The sequence below is a fragment of the Pongo pygmaeus genome, chromosome 16 (assembly GCF_028885625.2).
Source record: "Pongo pygmaeus isolate AG05252 chromosome 16, NHGRI_mPonPyg2-v2.0_pri, whole genome shotgun sequence".
NCBI classification, from domain to species: domain Eukaryota; kingdom Metazoa; phylum Chordata; class Mammalia; order Primates; family Hominidae; genus Pongo; species Pongo pygmaeus.
In genome coordinates, this window is record NC_072389.2 from 45,711,687 (window position 1) to 45,733,827 (window position 22,141).

General features: G+C 46.1%; 1 protein-coding gene, 1 long non-coding RNA gene, 1 other non-coding gene and 1 pseudogene across 6 annotated transcripts in view; 2 read left to right on the forward strand and 2 right to left on the reverse strand.

The window, feature by feature from the left end:
- The window catches only part of LOC129013688 (uncharacterized), a 78,710-nt gene that overhangs the window by 41,297 nt on the left and 15,272 nt on the right, over nt 1-22,141 (forward strand). The window lies entirely within an intron of this gene.
- The window catches only part of CCDC32 (coiled-coil domain containing 32), a 46,206-nt gene continuing 25,847 nt past the window's right edge, over nt 1,783-22,141 (reverse strand). The window contains exon 4 of one of the 3 annotated variants that reach the window (XM_063652129.1): nt 1,783-2,715. In XM_063652129.1, coding sequence (XP_063508199.1) covers nt 2,577-2,715 — 139 coding nt within the window. In that variant the 3' untranslated portion in view covers nt 1,783-2,576. Of the gene's footprint in view, nt 2,716-13,346; nt 14,581-15,023; nt 17,310-22,141 lie in introns of those variants that run through there. The other 2 variants (XM_063652131.1, XM_063652130.1) reach the window with 2 other exon arrangements.
- On the forward strand, nt 11,848-11,949 carry LOC129014756 (U6 spliceosomal RNA). Its single transcript, XR_008494300.1, has one exon. It is a non-coding gene; the product is annotated as a U6 spliceosomal RNA (small nuclear RNA).
- Nucleotides 14,277-14,846, reverse strand: LOC134738197 (large ribosomal subunit protein mL42-like; annotated as a pseudogene).

A 22,141-nucleotide genomic window follows, 5' to 3' on the forward strand; every position in this document is an offset into this window, starting at 1 on the left:
TTTGGGAGGCTGAGGCAGGAGGATCGCTTGAGCCCAGGAATTTGAAGCTGTAGTGAGCTATGATCACACTACTGTACAAAGTGAGACCCTGTCTCAAAAAAATTAAAAATAAATAAATAAGATAGAAAGCCTCCTAATTCAGCCTTTCTGGAAAGTCTTAAGTAATATACTGTATTATATGAAACACCTTACAAACTTCATATCCACTTTGTCTTGGGAATTTAACTAAGAAAATAACCGTGGATTTCTGTAAAGATTCAGCAACAAGGAAGTTCATCCCAGCATTATTTACTTCAGTGAAAAAAAATGGGTATAATTTAAAGTTCCAACAATAATTGGTTAAATAAACTATGGCCCAGTCACCCAAAGAAAGGAATACAATACAGCCATCAAAAATGATGCTGTGGGCCGGGCGTGGTGGCTTATTCCTGTAATCCCAGCATTTTGGGAGGCTGAGGTGGATCATTTGAGGCCAGGAGTTTGAGACCAGCCTGAGCAATATGCGAAATCCCGTCTCTACAAAAAATACAAAAATTAACTAGGTGTGGTGGTACATGTCTGTAATCCCAGCTAACTCAGGAGGCTGAGGTGGGAGGATTGCTTGAATCCAGAAGGCTAAGGCTGCAGTGACCAGAGACTGCACCACTGTACTCCAGCCTGGGTAATAAAGCGAGACCATGTCTCCAAATAATAAAATAAAATAAAAGGTATTGCAGAACAACAAGTGAAAGATACTCGTACAATGTATTTAACAAGTGGAAAGATACTCGTATAATATATTTAGTTTATGAAACAACAGTATGTACTGTATAATCCTGTTTTTGTTGAAAAAGAAAAAAAAAACTTAGAAAAAAGACTGGAAGAATATACACTCAAGTGCCTAATCTTGGTTATCTCTGGAGACTGGATTTACAGATAATTTTTATTATTTTATTTTTCCTTATATCTACTTTAAAAATGTTATAAAGTGAACATGAATTACTTTTAAATTAAAAAAAACATAAAAATGATATTTGAAGGAAGGCTACTGAATTGCCAAATATTTTCTTCTGAAGAACATGAAGGAGCCCCCTTGTGGGTCCCTGGACCCTTAATCAGAGCTGAGACCAACCCGAGCCGCAAGGTGGCAGTGCTGTTCGCTGAGGCTGCCCTGGGGCTGAGCACTGTTGGGCCACACCCTCGAGAGTTTCCCCTCCCCCAGCTTCCCTTTTACCCCAACACACATGGGCACCCCCTGAAAGAAGAGACAACTTGGTGTGCACAGCTGCTCTGCCTCTCTTTGCACCTAAGTCCAGGGTGACAGGGGAGCGGAGACGACAAATCGAGAATGTCCTTTCCTTGGAGGAAACTGGGAGGCTTCCCCCAACAACCATTGCCTCTAGATGTGGCTCCAGCTGCCAGATATTTTGTGTGTGTGTGTGTGTGTGTGTGTGTGTGTGTGTGTGTGTGTGTATTCTGCATGTTTTGCTTATTGTATCATTTTTCTTGGATGTTGTGTATTTGTTTTAATGTTTAGAACTTGTTCTTTTATTTCAGGACAATATGAACAGAACACAATGTTGAAGAAAATACATTTACTGTGTACCCAATTCTATGCATATTTTCTTCTGCTTTTCACTCCACACGTTGTTCATCATATTGGAAATCCTTTCTATACCTGCTTTGAAGCAGGATCAATGCACTATACTGATATAATTTCACCAAATAACTACTGACATGAATTCATAAATGGTATCATTTTGCATTCTGCTCTGTAGGCTTATAATAAAAGTACTTCGTCTACAAAGCAATAGTGCAACTTTATTTATAAAATCATTTTCCAATTAAGAAAATTTGCAATGATTTATAAAAGTGGACATTTGCACAATCTTTTTCATAATTCATGAAATTGTTTAAAGTGTAAAATTCAGTATTTTTTAGTATATTCACAGAATTCTGCAACATCACCACAATCAATTTTAGAATATAATTGAATCTTGAACAACGTGGAGGTTACGGGTACCAGCCTCCCTGCAGCTGAAAATCCATGTATAACTTTTGACTCCCCCAGAGCTTAACTATTAATAGCCTTCTGTTTACCAGAAGCCTCACTGATAACATAAACAGTTGATTAACACATATTTTGTATGCTATATGTATTATACTTTTACAATAAATTAAGCTAGAGAAAAGGAATGCTATCAGGAAAATCATAAGAAAGAAAAAACTATGTTTACTATTCATTAAGTGGAAGTGGATCATCATAAAGATCTTCATCCTTGTCATCTTCACGTTGAGTAGGCTGAGGAGGAGGAGGAAAAGGGGTTGGTCTTGCTGTCTTGGGGTGGCACAGTCAAAAGAAACTTTGTCCATCAGTGGACCAGTGCAGTTCAAACCTGTGTTGTTCAAGAGTCAACTGTATTTTCATCACCCGCGAAAAAGAAACCCTATATCCATTAGCAGTCACTCTTCATTTCCCCTATATATTTGCCTATTCTAGACATTGCATATAGATGGTGTGTCCGGAATTGGTGGGTTCTTGGTCTCACTGACTTCAAGAATGAAGCCGCAGACCCTTGCGGTGAGCGTTAGAGCTCTTAAGGTGGCGCGTCTGGAGTTTGTTCCTTCTGATGTTTGCTTGTGTCCGGAGTTTCTTCCTTCTGGTGGGTGGCGGCGTGTCTGGAGTTGTTCGTTCCTCCCTGTGGGCTCGTGGGCTCGCTGGCTTCAGGAGTAAAGCTGCAGACATTCGCGGTGAGTGTTACAGCTCATAAAAGCAGTGTGGACCCAAAGAGTGAGCACTAGCAAGATTTATTGCAAAGAGCGAAAGAACAAAGCTTCCACGGTGGGGAAGGAGACCCCAGCGGGTTGCCACTGCTGGCTCGGGCAGCCTGCTTTTATTCTCTTATCTGGCCCCACCCACGTCCTGCTGATTGGTAGAGCCAGTGGTCTGTTTTGACAGGGCGCTGATTGGTGCGTTTACAATCCCTGAGCTAGACACAAAGACTCTCCACGTCCCCACCAGACTCAGGAGCCCAGCTGGCTTCACCTAGTGGATCCTGCACCGGGGCTGCAGGTGGAGCTGCCTGCCAGTCCCGCGCCGTGCGCTCGCACTCCTCAGCCCTTGGGTGGTCGATGGGACCGGGCGCCCTGGAGCAGGGGATGGTGCTCGTCAGGGAGGCTCGGGCTGCACAGGAGCCCTTGGAGTGGGTGGGAGGCTCAGGCATGACGGGCTGCAGGTCCCGAGCCCTGCCCGGCGGGAAGGCAGCTAAGGCTCGGTGAGAAATCGAGCACAGCGCCGGTGGGCTGGCACTGCTGGGGGACCCAGTACACCCTCCGCAGCCGCTGGTCCGGCTGCTAAGTCCCTCATGCCCGGGGCCAGCAGGGCCGGCCTGCTGCTCCGAGTGCGGGGCCCGCCAAGCCCACGCCCACCCGGAACTCCAGCTGGCCGGCAAGCACCGCCCGCAGCCCCGGTTCCCTCTCGCGCCTCTCCCTCCGCACCTCCCTGCAAGCTGAGGGAGTGGGCTCCAGCCTTGACCAGCCCAGAAAGGGGCTCCCACAGTGCAGTGGTGGGCTGAAGGGCTCCTCAAGTGCCGTCAAAGTGGGAGCCCAGGCAGAGGAGGTGCCCAGAGCAAGCGAGGGCTCTGAGGACTGCCAGCACGCTGTCTCCTCTCAGTGGGATTATACAACGCGTGTCTTTTGTGACACTTTTCTCACTCGGCATAATGTTTTCAAGGTTCGTCCATGTTGTAGCATGTATTAGTACTTCATTCCTTTGTAGTGCCAAATAATATTCCATTGTATGGAATTTTATTTATCCATCCATCAATGGATGGATATTTGGGTTATTTCCACTTTGGGCTACTATGAATAATGCTGCTATGAATATTCATATACAAGTTTTTGTGTGGGATATACCTAGGAGTGAAATTGCTGCATCATATGACTGTTTTCCAAAGTGGGTGTACCATTGTACGTTCCCACTAACAATGTATGAGAGGGTTCCGGTTTCTCTACATCCTCGCAGACTCTTGTTATTGTCTGTCTTTTTGATAATAGCCATCCTAATGAGTGTTAAGTGGTATCTCATTGTAGTTTTGATTTGCCTTTCCATGATGGCTAGTGGCCATTTCCGTATCTTCTTTGGAGCTATGTCTACTCAGATCCTTTGCCCATTGTTTAATTGGGTTATTTGTCATTTTATGATTGAGTTGTTAAAGTTCTTCATAAATTCTAGATAGCAGTCCCTTATCAGGTATCTGATTTGCAGATATTTTATGCCATTCTGTGAATTGTCTTTTCACCTTCCTGGTGGTGTTCTTTGAAGCACCAAAATTTATAATTGTGATAAAGTCCAGTTTTTCTATTTTTTTTCTTTTGTCACTTGTGCTTTGGCCAATCCCAAGGTCACAAATATTATCCCTATATTTTCTTCCTATATTTCTTCTAAGAAATATATGGTTTCTCCAAAGTAATGCAGATTATTAAAAAAAGAGAAGAAAAGAAATATATGGCATGTAGGGTGTCAGATAGGGCTCCGATTTCATTCCTTTGCAATTGGATATCCAGTTGTCCCAGCATCATTTGTTAAAAATACTATTTTTTTCTCCATTCAACTGTCTTGGCACTCTTGTTGAAAATCAATTAATCATAAATATAAGGGTATATTTCTGGACTCACAATTCTATTCTATTGCTTTATGTCTGTCCTTATGGCAGTACCACACTGTCTTGATTACCACGGTTTTATAGGAAGTTTTGAAATTAGGAAGTATGAGCCCTCCAACTTTGTTCTTCTTTTTCAAGACTGTTTTGGCTATTCTGGATTCCTGGAATTTCTATATGATTTTAGAATCAGCTTGTCAATTTCTACCAAAAAATCCAGCTGTGATTTTACTGTAGATTGCAATGAATCTGTAGATCATTTTGGGGAAAACTGGCATCTTAACCATGTTAAGTTTTCTGATAAATGAACATAAAACGTCTTTCCATTAATTTAGGTGTACATCTGCTTTTTAAATGTTACTGGGCAGGGAGCTAAAATATCAGAGGGTTCTAGTTTATTCTCAAACACTTGGGTACCTTGAGTAAAGCCCATTAAGCATGTAGATGTCACCCAGCAAAGCCTGAGGAGGACAGTCCCTACCTTTGCAGTACAGACAGTTGCTCAGCATAACTCAGAGTTGCTGCCACAAGCTGCTGGTTTTCTTTTCTTTCTTTCTTTTTTTTTTTTTTTTTTTGAAACAGTTTTGCTCTTGTTGCCCAGACTGAAGGGCAGTGGCGCAGTCTCACTCACTGCAACTTCTGTCTCCAGGGTTCAAGTGATTCTCCCGCCTCAGCCTCCCAAGTAGTGGGGATTATAGGCGTATGCCACCACGCCTGGCTAATTTTTGTATTTTTAGTAGAGATGGAGTTTTCGCCATGTTAGTCAGGCTGGTCTTGAACTCCTGAACTCACTTAGGTGATCCACCCACCTCGGCCTCCCAAAGTGCTGGGATTACAGGAGTGAGCCACTGTACCTGGCCAGCTGCTGGTTATCTGTTACAAGAAAAGGTGGATAAGGGCTGGGCACGGTGGCTCATGCCTGTAATCCCAGCACTTTGGGAGGCTGAGGCGGGCGGATCACCTGAGGTCAGAAGTTCAAGACCAGCCTGACCAACATGGAGAAACCCTGTCTCCACTAAAAATACAAAATTAGCCAGGCATAGTGGCGCATGCCTGTAATCCTAGCTACTCAGGAGGCTGAGGCAGGAGAATTGCCTGAACCTGGGAGGCGGAGGTTGTGGTGAGCCAAAATCCCGCCATTGCACTCTAGCCTGGGCAACAAGAGCAAAACTCCATCTCAAAAAAAAAAAAAAAGGAAAAGTTGGATAAGTCTCTCTGGATTTATTTTCCTTACCTGTAAAAAGGAAACAACCATAATTACCTCAACTACTTCAGTAAAATTGTGTTGAACAAATTTTTTGAATTATAAAAATAAATAGGTAAAAGATAGTTTATTAAATAGGATATAAAAAGGGTCAATAAACAAATGAAAATATGCTCAATATCAACAGCCAACTGAGAAATGCAAATTAAAGCCACAGTGAAATACACACCCACCAGAATGGCTAAAATTAAAAAGACTGATACTACCAAGTCCTGATGAACACATGGAACAATTAGAACTCTCATTCATTGCTGGTGGGAGTGTTAAATGGGACAACCACTTTAGAAAACATATTGGCATTTTTCAAAAATAAAACGAACAGACATAACAGTAGTTCCATTTTGTGGTATTTACCCAAGATAAATGAAAACGTATATTCACAGAAAAGCTGTACATGAATGTTCATAGCTGTTTTATTCACAACAGCCAAAAACTGGAGACAAATATCAGTTGATGGGAGAATGGATAAGTAAATTGTGGTATATCCAGAACAATTAAAGACAAGTCAGTAATTTAAAAGAACAAATTATTGATACACACAACATGCATAATATTTTTTTTTTTTTAGACGGGAGTCTCACTCTGTTGCCCAGGCTGGAGTGTGATAGCGCGATCTCGGCTCTGCAAGCTCCAGCCTCCCGGGTTCATGCCATTCTCCTGCCTCAGCCTCCCAAGTAGCTGGGACTATAGGCACCCGCCTCCATGTCCAGCTAATTTTTTGTATTTTTAGTAGAGATGGGGTTTCACCGTATTAGCCAGGATGATCTCGATCTCCTGACCTCATGATCCGCCCACCTCAGCCTCCCCAAAGTGCTGGGATTACAGGCGTGAGCCACCGCGCCCAGCCACAACATGCATAATCTTAAAAATATTATGTTGAGTGAAAGAAGCCAGACACAAAAGAATATGTACTGTATAACTGGATTTATGTAAAATTCTAGAATGGACAAAACTAAGCTATAGGGACAGCAGATCAGTGGTTGCCTGGGGCTTATGGGGGTTGGGGCAATTGGCTACAAAGATGCATGAGAGAACTTTCTGGAATGATGGAAAGGCTCTGTCTTCATTGGGGTGGTGGTTACATGGGTGTATACCTTTGGAAAAATTCATCAAGCTGTTCTTTTTCTTTCTTTTTTTTTTTGGAGACTGGGTCTTGTTCTGTTGCCCAGGTTTTCTACAGCCTCGACCTCCTGGGGTCAAGCAATCCTCCTGCCTCAGCCTCCTGTGTAGCTATGATTACAGGCCTATGCCACTATGCCCAGCTAATTTTTTAATTTTTTGTAGAGGCAGAGTCTCGCTATGTTGCCCAGGCTGGTCTCCAACTCCTGGGGCTCAAGCATTCCCCTCACTCAGCCTCCCAAAGTGCTGGGATTATAGGCATGAGCCGCCATGCCCAGCCAAGCTGTTCTTTTTGTTTTTTTGAGATGGAGTCTCACTCTGTCGCCCAGGCTGGAGTGCAGTGGCACGATCTCGACTCACTGCAACCTCTGCCGCCCAGGTTCAAGCAATTCTTCTGCCTCAGCCTCCCGAGTAGCTCGGATTACAGCCGCCTGCCACTGTGCCCGGCTAATTTTGTTGTATTTTTAGTTGAGATGGGGTTTTACCATCTTGGCCGGGCTGGTCTCGAACTCCTGACCTCGTGATCCACTCACCTTCGACTCCCAAACTGGTGGGATTACAGGCGTGAGCCACTGCGCCCAGCCAATTTTTGTATTTTTAGTAGAGACGGGGTTCACTATGTTGGCCAGGCTAGTCTCAAACTCCTGACCTTAGGTAATCCGCCCACCTCAGCCTCCCAAAGTGGTGGGATTACAGGCATGAGCCACTATGTATGGCTGAGCCCTCTTCTTCTAAAGTCTCGCCAAACTATGTTATGTCTCCTAAATATTCAAAAAGTCCTTCTAAATATTCTAAAGCCACACTCTTTTAGACTTATTTCCAAGACCTCAGGGAGGCCTGCCAGTCCTTCTCAGGCCACTGTAACTGACCTGAAGTGTCCTCTTACCCAGACCTCAGCTCCTTTGACCTCACCCTGGCAGGCCACTGGGACCTCGCCTGCTCCTCAGAGCTGACCCTGCCTGACACCCCTTGTTTCTCCCTTAAGCTTTGAGTGCAGAGACCCAGGACATTCAGGATTCAGCCACAGGTGCTCAGGGAATACTGGGTGGCCACTGGCCTGGGTTCTCCAAGCCTTAGAAGTCACCTGCCCACAATGTCTGGTCCACCCAACGCCCTGGCCCTTGGGAGCTCATACTTTGGTGTCTCTCCTTAGGTATAAATAAAATAGTGTCAATAATTACATATCTTTGTCCTTGGCCTTTTTTTTTTTTTTCTCTCCATGACCTGCAAGTCACCATGGATGGTGGCTGGGGTGGTTGGGCTTTACTGTTCTTTCCCACTGAGAGTGCAGACGAAAGACCTCTGCGGCAACACCTGTGAACTGCCTGGTGCCTGCGTGGGCCCACTGCGGACTCACCTCACATAATGTGGGCTGTGTAGACCAGAGCCAGAGAAAGTTAAAGCTGCTCATGCACTAGGGATAAACACAATTGACAGTGGTCACTGTCCTTCCAGAACATTTTTTTCATGAAAATATGTGGACTTGTTTATAAGTGTGTGTTGGGGGGTCATTTGTTTTTAACAGGCTGGGCTCATGCTCTTTCAGCTCAATAAATATTTATTGATTAGCTACTGTATGCCAGGTACTGTTTTATATAACTGAAAATAATACTGTAACTTGCTGTTTTTTCTTAAAAGCATAAAATCTTTCCACATCAGTACATAATGATCTCCGTCATTATTATTGACAGTCACATGGTATTCTGTAGCATGGCAGTTTCACAACTCTAGAATTTAACTAATTTTAGACATTCAGATTGTCTCCATATACTTTTCCATTACAAATAATGCTGCCGTGAATGCCTTTGTCATATGACCTTGTACACATTTGTAAATATTTCTAATAGACTCCTATAAGGGAAACTGCTTAATTAGAACAAATGTGCTGGCTGGGCGCATTGGCTCACACCTGTAATCCCAGCATTTTCGGAGGCTAAGGCGGGCAGATCACCTAAGGTCAGGAGTTCAAAACCAGCCTGGCTAACATGGCAAAAACCCATCTCTACTAAAGATACAAAAATTAGCTGGGCATGGTGGCATGTGCCCGTAGTCTTGGCTTCTCAGGATGCTGAGGCAAGAGAATCGCTTGAACCTGGGAGGCGGAGGTTGCAGTGAGCACCACTGCACTCCAGCCTGGGCGATAAAGCGAGACTCTGACTCATAAAAATAATAATAATAAAGTAAATATACTGAATTTTTTATTTTACTTTATTTTTTGAGACAGGGTCTTGCCAGAGCAGCAGTACACCGAGACAGCAGTACAGTGATGTGATCTCAGCTCACTGCAACCTCTGCCTCCCAGGTTCAAATGATCCTCCCGTCTCAGCCTTCCAAGTAGCTGGGATTATAGGCGCAGGCCACCATGCTCGGCTAATTTTTGTGTTTTTAGTAGAGACAGGCTTTCACTGTGTTACCTAGGCTGGTCTCGAACTGCTTTTTTTTTTTTTTTTTTTTTGCGACATAGTCTCACTCTGTCACCTAGGCTAGAGTGCAGTGGCATGATCTCAGCTCACTGCAACCTCCGCCTCCCGGGTTCAAGCATTTCTCCTGCCTCAGCCTCCCGAGTAGCTGGGACTACAGATGTGGGCCACCATGCCTATCTAATTTTTGTATTTTTAGTAGAGACAGAGTTTCACCATGTTGCCCAGGCTGATCTCGAACTCCTGATCTCAAGCGATCCACCCGCCTCAGCCTCCCAAGGTGCTGGGATTACAGGCGAGAGCCACCGCATCCCACTGCATGTTCTTAATTGTTGTACATAGGTGCTATGGTTTGAATATTTGTACCCTCCAAAACTCTTGTTGAAACTTAATCCCCAGTGTGGCAGTATTGGGAGGTGGGGCCTTTAAGAGGTGATTGGATAATGAGGGCTCTGCTCTCTCACAGATGGGTTATTTCATTCATAAATTCGTGGATTAATGGGTTACTATGGGAGGGGAGCTGGTGGCTTTATAAGAAGAGGAAGAGAGACCTGAGCTGGCACATTAGCACATTCAGCCCCCTCACCATGTGGTGCTGTCCTCTGCCTTGGGACGCTGCAGAGAGTTCCCACCGGCAAGAAGTCTCTCACCAGATACAGCCCCTTGACCTTGGGCTTCTCAGCCTCCGTAAGAGTAAGAAACACACTTCTTTTCTTTATCAGTTGCTCAGTTTTAGATATTCTGTTATAAGCAACAGAAAACAGACTAAGATACCCGGTATCAAGATTGTACCCATTCATTCCGCTACTACTAGTGTACAAGAAGGCCCTTTCCCCTACTCCCTGTGGCCTATCTTCAGTAATTTTGTCAATTTGATAGATAAAAATGGGCAATAATCTTTTCAACAGAAATCAGCCTCAGCGGTCGATACTGACTGAGCAGTTTACAACCTTCAGCACAGGGCACTTCTAGAGTGTAAACTGAGAGAGGCGAAGCTCTGGCCACTTTCATGGGGAAGATTCGGATTTGGCTAACACTTGCACGGTCAGTCATGTACGTTCACACACTTGGTCTTCTTTCTCCCTCACCACCACCCTCTAAGGTAAATATCATTATCTCATTTTTTCAGATGAGGAAACAGGCCCAGAGAGACTAACTTCTCTAAATCAAAAAGTTAAGAAGTAACAGCCCAGGGGGTGGGGGAGTCTGAGAGTGAAGGGAAGAGTAGCAGGGGCAAGGCCATCATTAACCCTGGAGCTTGCGTGGAGCCAGGGCTGGGTCTCAAGGCAAGGCCAGACCAAGGGAGGAGTGGAGGATGGAATGACATGAAATTCTTTGCCATGGGCTGCAGACTGTGGAATCTGTTTTGCCTGTGCTCAAGGCTTGTTCTGGTTGGGCATGAGGTAGAGGCTGCAAAGAGTCCAGGGCCCTCAAATCCAGGGAGGGGAAGACCCCAGGTCTGGTAATGCAGAAGGCCTGAGGAGAGAGTGGGCAGGGATGTTACCCTGGTGATGTCGGAGGTGGGTTGGAGTTGATTATATGGGCGCAGGCCTTGTCCACAAGCGAATGGGAAACTTCTATCCTCCTAGCTGGCCTGCCCAAAGCCCTTAGCACAGATCCCATTTCTCAAAAAACTATTAAAAAAGAAAAAGAAAAGTAAAAGAAAACCCCTCAACAGTCCTCTTTGCATAATGGTGGCTCAGAGCCTGGGAGTTCCAAGGACAGACTTGTGTGTAACCACCTCTGGCTCCAGTACATGCTGAGTGGTATTCAGCGCTCAGCATTCTGAAGAAATATTTTCAGCAGTCTTTGGGTGGAGACCCAGTAGGCAGCTAAGTGCCTTTCTCTGGAGATTCTGTTCCCCGGTGAAGGTCAGCTCAGCTGGACAGCCTTCCAGGGTCACAGAAACCTCTGTGGACCCACACGTACACGAGAAGCAGCCGCTCTACAGGGGTGGCTTCATCTCAGCCCCTTTTCCCACACAACCTTGGTGCACAATATGCTACTCTCTGCCAGGGGTCTTAAGGGGAAGCTTAACACATTGCAGCATCACTGGAGTGGTGGTTTGCCAGTGTTTTCAGATGACAGAGGTCCGAAGAATACAGAAAAGGGCCTTGCATCCTGAACCTGGTGAAATTGTGGCCCAGGATCACAGGAAAAGGACACACATTTCCTTGGCCTTTTTATTTGTGAAAATAGTACAAATAATAGAAACTCTATTATTTGGTTGGTTATGTGTTTATTCTTAGGAAATGCATTTATATGCAGAGAGAAAAAGCAGAGGGAGAGAGAGCAAGCACATGCAAATGTGGTAACATCAGTGAATCTGGGGAAAAGGTATTTGGAAATTCCTTGTACATTCAACTTTTCTGTAAGTTTGAAATTGTATCAAAATAAAAAGTGAGTACTCTCTTCCGCAGTGCATATACTAAAATTGGAACATACAGAGATTAGCATGGCCCCTGCGCAAGGATGATCAGATGGTTTGGATGGTTTTTTTTTTTTTGAGACGGAGTCTCGCTCTGTCACCCAGGCTGGAGTGCAGTGGCGCGATCTCGGCTCACTGCAAACTCCGCCTCCTGGGTTCACGCCATTCTCCTGCCTCAGCCTCCCAAGTAGCTGGGACTACAGGCACCCGCCACTGCGCCTGGCTAATTTTTTGTATTTTTAGTAGAGACGGGGTTTCACTGTGTTAGCCAGGATGGTCTCGATCTCCTGATCTCATGATCTGCCTGCCTTGGCCTCCCAAAGTGCTGGGATTACAGGTGTGAGCCACCACGCCCAGCCGGTTGGGATGGTTTGTCCCTTCCAAATCTCATGTTAAAATGTGACCTCAGGCCGGGCGTGGTGGCTCATGCCGGAAATCCCAGCGCTTTGGGAGACCAAGGTGGGTGGATCACCTGAGGTCAGGAGTTCGAGACCAGCCTGGCCAACATGGTGAAACCCCATCTGTACTAAAAATACAAAAAGTGAGCCAGGTGTGGTGGCACATGCCTGTAATCCCAGCTACTCGGGAGGCTGAGGCAGGAGAATTACTTGAACCTGGGAGGTGGAGGTCGCAGTGAGCTGAGATCATACCACTGCACTCCAGCCTGGGCAACAAGAGCGAAACTACATCTCCAAAAAAAAAAAAAAAAAAAAGTGACCTCCAGTGTTGGAGGTGGGCCTAATGGGAGATGTTTGGATCATGGGAGCAGATGCCTTATGAATGGCTTGGTGCTGTCCTTATGGTAGTGAGTGAGCTCTCACTCTGAGTTCATGTGAGATCTGGTTGTTTAAAAGAGCCTGGCACCTCCTCTCTCTCTTTCTTTCTCTCTCTCTCTCTCTGGTTGTTTAAAAGAGCCTGGCACCTCCTCTCTCTCTCTCTCTTGCTTTGTCCCTCTCTTGCCATGTGACACACTGGCTCCGCTTTGCCTTCCACCATGATTGTAAGCTTCCTGAGGCCTCACCAGCAGCAGATGCTGGTGCCATGCTTCTCATACAGCCTGTAGAACCGTAAGCCAAATAAACCACTTTTCTTTGTAAATTACCCAGTCTCAGGTATTCCTTTTTTTTTTTTTTTTTTTTTTTTTTTGAGACAGGATCTCGCTCTGTCACCCAGGCTGGAGTGCAGTGGCACAATCTTGGAACTGACTCCCGGGCTCAAGTGATAACTCCCATCTTAGTTAGCTTCCTGGGTAGCTGGGATTACAGGTGTGCGCCACAACCCGGCTAATTTTTGTATTTTTTGTAGAGACAGGGTTTTGCCATGTTGCCCAGGCTGGTCTTGAACTCCTGAGCTCAAGCAATCCACCCATCTCAGCCTTCAAAAGTGCTGGGTTTACAGGCATGGGCCACTGCACCTGGCCAGATATTCCTTTAGAGCAATGCAAAGTGGACTGATACAGATGACATGCAAATTTGTGACGTGTTCCATATTTTTTACTGCATGTTCTCATTTATAAGTGGGAGCTAAATGTGCACACATGAACACAGAGTGTGGAATAGTAGACACTGGAGACTTGGGAGGGTAGGAGGGTGGGAGGTGGGTGAAGGATGGGAAATCAGGGGATACAATGTGCATTATTTAGATGATGGTTACACTAAAAGCCCAGACTTCACCACTGTGTAATATATCTATGTAACAAAACTTCACCTGTACCCCTTAAATTTATATTTATATTTTTTATCTTTTTTTGAGACAGAGTCTCACTCTGTCACCCAGGCTGGAGTGCAGTGGCGGGATCTCGGCTCACTGTAACCTCCGCCTCCCAGATTCAAGCGATTCTCCTGCCTCAGCTTCCCGAGTAGCTGATATTACAGGCGTGAGCCACCATGCCTGGCCAAATTTATATTTTTAAAAAGTAACAAAAAGAATTACAAAAACCAGAGGAGCATTTTAAGGTAAATTAATCTTCATTCCCACAAGACTAGCGCAAGACTGGGTTTAAATTTTGCATAGATTTTGATTTTTGTTGTTGTTGTTTGAGACATGGTCTTGCTCTGTCACCAAGGCTGGAATGCAGAGGCATGATCACCGTTCACTGCAGCCTCAACCTCCTGAGCTCAAGCAATCCTCCTACCTCAGCCTTCCAAGTAGCTGGCACCACAGACACACATCACCACACTTGGCTAATTTTTTTTAGAGATGGGGTCTATGTTGCTCAGGCTGCTCTCAAACTCCTGACTCAAGCAATCCACCCACCTCAGCCTCCTAAAGATTTTGTGGGTTTTTTTTTTAATATGAAAAGACATGTTATTATTATTATTAGTGCATACACCATATTGCACTTTCTCCAATGGCAAATGAGGCAGAGGATAATATTTCTCTTTAATTCCCCAAGAACCTCAATATCATCTGTCTTCTGGAGCATCCAGTTTCTTCTGACATCTGTGCTAATGTCCACGAAGATGCCAACCGTACTTAGTATAAAGAACATTTTGCTAAGTTGTTCTATTATGGGTTCTTGCTCAAGGTGTTCACTTTTTTCTTCTCTAGTTTTCAGCACTTGACCATGTGTTTCTTCATTATTATACACAGGATCTGGTCAAGGGATAGGTTTTGTGCGTTCATATGGAATGTCTATAGAAGGATGGTAACATACTATTGTCCTGGTATCAGGTGTCAAAGCAAAGTCTACTTTGCAATTGTAGTCACCTGGAAAAGAAGAGTACGGAGATTTATGACAAACATAAGGCTCCATTTTGGATTGAAGATAAATGTTTCCAGATAGTTCTCTTTGATACCACCCATCTTACTGCTGCTACTTCCATGTAGCAAGATGCTTATCAGGTAGTATGAAAAAAGATGCTTCAAAGAGAATCTGCTTTTAAAATCTGGTTCTGGGCACATCAATTTTCATCCCTGCTTAACAGCTGCTCACCATGAGCCCATCATCTTGTCTCCTTATTTTTGTATAGATCTTAAATTATTTTTACCCAGTTGCAATCATAGACAAATTTGTAGTCTGCTTTTTTTCACTTAACATTAGTTAAAACTGTTTTCCATACTGCTGCATATTCTTTGTAATTATCATTTTAATGATTTATAATTTAATTGTTTTACTTGAATTTGGTTTTTTGTTTTTTTTTTTTTGAGAGAGAGAATCTCACTCTGTCACCCAGGCTGGAATGCAGTGGCGTGATCACAGATCACTGCAGCCTCAATCTCCCGGGTTCAGTTGATCCTTCCACCTCAGGCTGGCGTGTGCCACCAGGCCTGGCTAATTTTTTTGTATTTTTTATAGAAGGGATGTTTCACCATGTTGCCCAGGCTGGTCTCAAACTCCTGTGCTCAAGCAATCCTCCTGCCTCAGCCTCTCAAAGTGTTGGGATTACAGGCATGAGCCATTGCACCTGGCCAATTTATATTATATATCATAATTTCTATTCTCCTGTTGGTGGACATGTAAGAGGAATAGGATACTGGTTCATGATGAGCTCTGTACCAGGTGCTGCCCATCGCAGGCTACATACAGGCATTATCTTGTTTGACCCTCATGATCCTGCTATGCCCCAGGCTCTGTTCTAGTCTTGGGAACACATCAGCAAATTAAATAGACAAAATGGAACTTACGTTCTAGTTGAGGTCAGGGTCAGGGGGAGATGTGCAATTAAAAGTATACATAATGCTGAAGAATTAAATGTTGAAGGAGTTTAAATTTTGAAAGTGTTTGCTATACATAATTGTCCTGCATTATTATTATTTTATTTATTTACTTATTTTGAGATGGAGTTTCCCTCTGTTGCCCAGGCTGGAGTGCAGTGACGTGATCTCAGCTCACTGCAACCTCTGCCTCCTGGGTTCAAGCGATTCTCCTGCCTCAGTAGGAGTAGCTGGGACTACAGGCGTGCACCACCATACCCAGCTAATTTTTGTATTTTTAGTAGAGACAGAGTTTCACCATATTGGCCAGGCTGGTCTCGAACTGCTGACCTTGTAATCCACCCACCTCAGCCTCCCAAAGTGCTGGGATTACAGGCGTGAGCCACCGTGCCTGGCCATTGTCCTGCATTGTTATAAAGAGTTTTCAGCATGTTTTTAAAAAAAGGATATACATAATAAATAAGAAAAGTATGTGTTATAAGATGCCAAATAATGTGGAAAAATAGCAGAGTAAGGAGAGTAACGGGTGTAGGAGGAGGGAGTGTTTTCATTTGAAATAGAGTAGTTGGGGTAGACCACACCGAGAACATTTGAGCAAAGACTTGGAGGAGATGAGAGCAATCCCTGAATAACACATGAAGAAATCAAATGACTTTTACAGTATGTTCTCACTATGCCATTAGAAAGCAGGCATTAGAAGGGCTAAGATCCCAAGAGGGGCTGGTGAAACTTGTATATATCTACATCATTGGCTAAAATATAAATCAGCCCAGTTCTTTTGTGAAGCATTATGTTAATTCACACAGCCATTTAAAATATTAATGACTTTTGACCTGGTAATCCCACTCCTGGGAATTTGTCCTAAGGAAATTTTTGCAAAGAAGAGAAAAAGCTCTATGTGGAAAAATCACTGCAGCAGTATCCATTTCTCTTAGTCAGGTCTAACCTTAGTCAGGTTTATTTCTCACAGTTGGAGAAATAAACTGTGAGAGGTTGGAGTCTGAGATTTGGGGGCCAGCAGGGTCCAGTTCTGGGAGAAAGCCCTCTTCTGGGTCTCCAACTGTATTAGTCCATTCTCACACTGCTATAAGAACATACCGGAGACTGGGTAATTTGTAAAGGAAAGAGGTTTAATTGGCTCACAGTTTGGCATGGCTGGGGAGGCCTCAGGAAACTTACATTCATGGCAGAAGGGGAAGCAAATATGTTCTTCTTCACAGGGTGGCAGGAAGGAGAATGAGATCCAAGTGAAGGGGGAAACCCCTTCTAAAACCATCAGATCTCGTGAGAACTTACTATCACAAGAATAGCATGAGGGAAACCGCCCCCATGATTCAGTTACCTCCCACTGGGTCCCTCCCACCACACGTGGGGATTGTGGGAACTACAATTCAAGATGAGACTTGGGTTGGGACACAGCCAAACCATATCACCAGCTGTCCACTTCCCATTGTATCCTCACAATGGGAGAAGAGAACTAGCTAGGTCTCTGGCCCCTTTTTGTAAGGGCACTAATCCCATTGATAAAGGGCCCACTCTCATGACCTAATTACCTCCCCAAAGTTCCATCTCTATATACCATCACATCAGGATTAGTGTTTCAACATGTATATTTTAGAGGGACACAAACACACAGTCCATTGCACCATCAAAGTGAGGAAGTGATGGGCTCAGAATGGTCTTGGAGTCAGATGTCGGGGTCTGAAGGCTTGGCTGTATGACCTGCCACTTGGTATCTGTGTGGTCTTGGGTTTAGTGACTTGATCTTCCCGAGCCCATGCCTGCCGTGATGGAAGGAAGGAAATCAGTTTGGGAAAGTCCGGGGGGACCAGACTGTGGAGGGTCTTGACTGCTAAGCCAGTGACTCCAGGCTCTGTGTAGTCAGCAGGAGAATCATTACAGGTATTTGATCAGAGCTGTGCATCAGGAAGATTAACGTGACGGTGGCATATAAGATGAATGGAACGGGGGAGAATGCAGAGGTGGGGAGGCCACTTAGGAGGCTTCTGCAGTAGTCTACATGAGAGGCAATGACTAATTAAATGAAACAGCCCAAATTGTATGAGCACCTCATAGGTGATGAGCCATTATCATAAATCTCCAGCCTCCCCATAGCATCTGTTTTAAAGTCTGCACTGAACAGAAATATTACAGAATAATGCTTTATATTTCTAACCCTTTGCAGTTCAAAAAGTGCTTTCATGAGCATTCTCTCATTTGATCTATGGTGTTTACAAATTGATATTTTGAAGGAGTTTTTCCAGATATTGAAATTGGGCCTATAGATTTATGGTTTTCAGGGCCCACCCCTTCTCTCCTCCTCCACTTAGCTTCCTTTCATTCAGTCTTAAGGCACTTCATGGTTCTTAATTCCTTTTCACAACCAAAAAAAAAAAAAAAAATAGTGCATGCTGAACAACACACCAGGCTCCTTGCTAAGTCCCTCCAAAAGCAGGGAAGTCATCAGTGTGCGGGATTTGAGCACATGTGGTTTATTTAATCATTCCTTCATCTTTCTCTGATTGCAGTGGAGTTTCACATGTTCCACCATATGCTGTCCCTGAAATGCTCTGCACACACTAGTGAGAGCCCACGATGGGGCCTAGCCTTTGCCTTCCCTCCTTGTCTGCCAGGATTGAAGGAGGAAATCTGGTTGGGAAAGTCCTGTGGGACCAGATTGTGGAGGAGCTTGACTGCTAAGCCAAGGACTCCAGGCTCTATGCTGTCAGCAAGAGAAACATAGGTATTTGATCAGAGCTGTCCATGAGGAAGGTTAATCCAGCAGCGACTCCCTTAATCCAGCAGTGACTCCCTCCAGCTTCAGCCCTTCCCCAGTCTCAGGGTTCGGGGGAGTGTCTTTTGCTGGAGTCCTCCAAAGGGGTCCCAAGTCACACAGACACAATTCAGGAGACACAGGACTAGCGATCACCCAGGAGGCCTGCAGCCTGGGTCTCCACTGTGATTAAGGCTTCCTAACTCTGGCTTCTTGGGCTTCCAGAGGCACTAATGAGCAGGGCTGAGCAGTAATTAAGACTGTGCTGTGTTCCACATCATCACGCAGCACAGCTGCAACTGCTGGGAGGAAGGGGAAGGAGAGAAGACCGGGAAGAGGCCTTTAGCCCTGTCTTACCACTCTGAACCTATTTGCTCTCCAGGCTCTCCAGTGCAGCAAGGGGGGTTGGTAAAGCCATGGGATGAGGGAACAGCTACAGGAGATCGCTGCCCAGGGCTGGGGAAATAGCGTTCAGACACCAGCCAGCTGTTGCTGCTCCATTCTGCATCCCAGGTGGGGTGCCAATGGACCAAGCCATGATTTTCTCAGAGGTGAGGACCCCCGTCTTGCAACCAGCCTGGCACTACAGGCCCTGCAGCAGGAGGGGGCTGTGATCTGGCCAGGGGGAGCTGGGTGGAGGACGAGTAGGACACATGCAGTTATGAGTCTCGGACCTTCTCTGGCTCACATCCCCGAACAGGGGCCTCTCTTGGTGAGGGCCCACTGCAAGAACAAGTACTCAATGAGCAACACAGAGCCACGCTCTGGAGATTCACAGGTCACACTACAAGCCAGTTCATTCCACAGAACACACTCTCCAGTGGAGAAGTGGAGGTCAAAACAGAGTCATGACTGCTACAACGGTGATGAGAAAAAGTTCCATGGGGCCACAGAGTCGCCTAGGGTAGACTGAGGACAGCTTCACTTATATGGTGGCACTTGAGCTGAACCTTGAAGTAGAAGAGGGATTCACCAGAAAATATGGTTTTGGCAAAGGGAATAGAGAACAAAGGCAGGTGGCATGAGATAGTCGGCTACCAGGAGACGTGGTGGGCCTGGCCCAGAGCATGAGTGGAGCGAGAAGGGAAGGATTCTGGAGAAAGGAACCTAGAGAATCTAGAATTCTAAAGGACCACCAGGGGCTCCAGGCCTGGCAGGAGCGACTAACAGGATGACCCACCTTCCCCAACTTACACCACCTCAGGCGCTGGGCAGATGCTCTGTGACTTTATCAGGATCCCTGGGGGGTGGTGCCAGCCCCAGGTGCTGAGCTGGAGCGGGGATCACAGAGAAATCAAGGGACTCAAGGAGGGAAGGCAGCTGGAGGGAAGGGGCTTGGCCCTGGGCTCTCATCCACTCCTGAAGCCCATGCAGGGAAACAGTGAATGATGCAGTGTGTATGTCCCGAGGTCCCAGCCTCGTGTGGGGCCATCGCGGCACCAGCAGCCTTCCTGTCTCCTGCCCATTGAGGTTTCCAGAACCCAGGGAAGAGGCCAGAGATTCAGTAATAGCTCTATAGGAGCACAACTAGAGAGTGATGACCAACTCCCAAAATATAGAACGTTTATTTTGAGCTCCACAATACATGTCAGTCAGAGAAAGAAAGGTTCGAGTCTCAAAAATGCTGGATCTTGGCCAGGCGCAGTGGCTCACGCCTGTAATCCCAGCACTTTGGGAGGCTGAGGTGGGCGGATCACTTGAGGTCAGGAGTTTGAGACCAACCTGGCCAACATGGTGAAACCCCGTCTCTACTAAAAATAGAAAAATTAGCCAGGCATGGTGGTGGGCACCTGTAATTTCAACTACTGGGGAGGCTGAGGCAGGAGAATTTCTTGAACCTGGGAGGTGGAGGTTGCAGTGAGCCGAGATGGTGCCACTGCATTCCAGCCTGGGTGATAGAGTAAGACTTCACCTCAAAAAAAAAAAAGCTGGAGCTTCAGTAATGCTGACCACTTTCAAATATATGTAATCAGCACTCATTTCAAATAGTCTTTTAGCAGCATGCTAACTTATGACTACAAGGTCTGTAGTCCCCTCTCCTGCCAAGTGTCCCCTTCCCCTGTACAAGTGGCCCAGAGGCAGTTCTCCAAGGGGATTTGGAGATTGTACTCCTGTATAAAAGAAAGCCTGTGGTGCTGCTGTGTTAAGTTACCCACCTATTGGCCAGTGAGTGCCCCCTTCATGTCTTTCCTGAAGGTGGATTTTCAGTAAATAAGAAGACCACATTTTTTATTCTGAGGCTGTGGTCTTGTTTTCCATAGCAGTGTGTCCCAGAAAGCTCGAGATCTCTTGCATGGCCATGATTTGAAAGTCTGGAAATGGGATCCACCGGTAAGCTGTGTTCTCCATGGAGCTCACCCGAGGCTGCCCTGCACCCCTCGCCTCTCCCTCAAGGGGTCACAGGGCACCTGTGGGCACCTCTTTCTGTTGCCTGTATGTCTGCCCCAATAGGAGAAAGAGGAGGCATAGAGGGAAATGAGTCTCCTTCACTGGTTCGAATTAGGGGGAAGCCTGTTAGTCCAAGCCCCCCTCAAATTCAGGCAACGACCAATCCGGCTTCCCTTCCTGTGTCCTTGTCAGAGAAGAGGCCGCTGGGCCCAGGCCTGTCCCTTTCCTCTAACCTGGCAGGCATGGGAAGCAACTGTGGAGGAATTTTAGAGCTGGGAGAAGCAGAGGGAGGATAGGAATGCCTTTTATTTTCTTTGAACTTTTCCATTTATAATATTTCTATTTTCAAAAGAATAATTTGGTACTTTTTAATTTAGCATATTTTCCTTAGAGCAATAAAGGCGTTTGCAATATGGCAAAGGTGACATTTGATCTGAAGGAGTCTGGGGGAGCTCTGAGTATAGGGAACTGACCTTTAATACCCACCCATGAGCGCTGCCAGCTGGGGGCCTGAGGTCTAGTGCTTGCCACAGGTCGGCTCACCGCAGGAGCCTGCCGGTGACCAGCCTGGCCCTCTTCCCATGGGTTCTCTAGCTGGCTCTGACTAAAGCCCCGTCTCTCTCGGCTCTCTCGCCAACTGTCCCACTTCTCAGCTTCTCCCTTTCTTCATTCAGCCCAGCCCAGAAGCCCTGAGGGCTGGGCCAGAGGGAAGCAGTTGTTGCTGTTTTTCCCCAGCTCCCGCTCAAACCTGACACCCACAGAAAGGTCAAGCCCACGTGGTTCTGCACATCCCTGCCTGGCCCGCCCTGGCTGTTACCATGACGACTGCTGGGCTGGAAATGTCCTTCGCCACCTCTACTCAGCACACTGGTGGCTGTCCCACGCTCCATCCTCAGAAAAGCTGCTCCTGCCAGGGGTTCTGGAGTTACAGGGCCTTTGGGAATAAGACAGACCGACAGACACCAGGAAGATAGACGGATACAGTCAGAGGCACACACTAACAGAGTCAAAGAGAGACAGACATACGTAGGAGCACGGAGAGTGCGAAGGTGCGAGGAAATGAGGTGGCGACACAGCCTCAGCCGTGCAGGACTGCAGGAAAAATAGAGCAAAGCGGAGCCTGAGACAGAGACAAGAGACAAAGGGAGGCACAGGGGACACGGGGGCCCGTGGCACCACAGCAAGAGGCCAGGCAGAGGAAGAGAGGAAAGGCAGAGACCAGGGCAGTCAGCTCTCCGCTGCCCCTGCTCCCATCCCAGGAAATTTCCTTGCCCAATAAGTCTCTCTTGGCCTCATCCTCTCTGAGATGTCAGGCAGGGCCTGTCTGAGTTGATTTGCTGGCCAGGCTGTTCCTCTGGCTGGACAACATTTGCCACCTTAAGAGGGGCCCTCCCCTAATAACAGTGATCAAACTGTTGCCACCCTGACACACACACACACACACACACACAC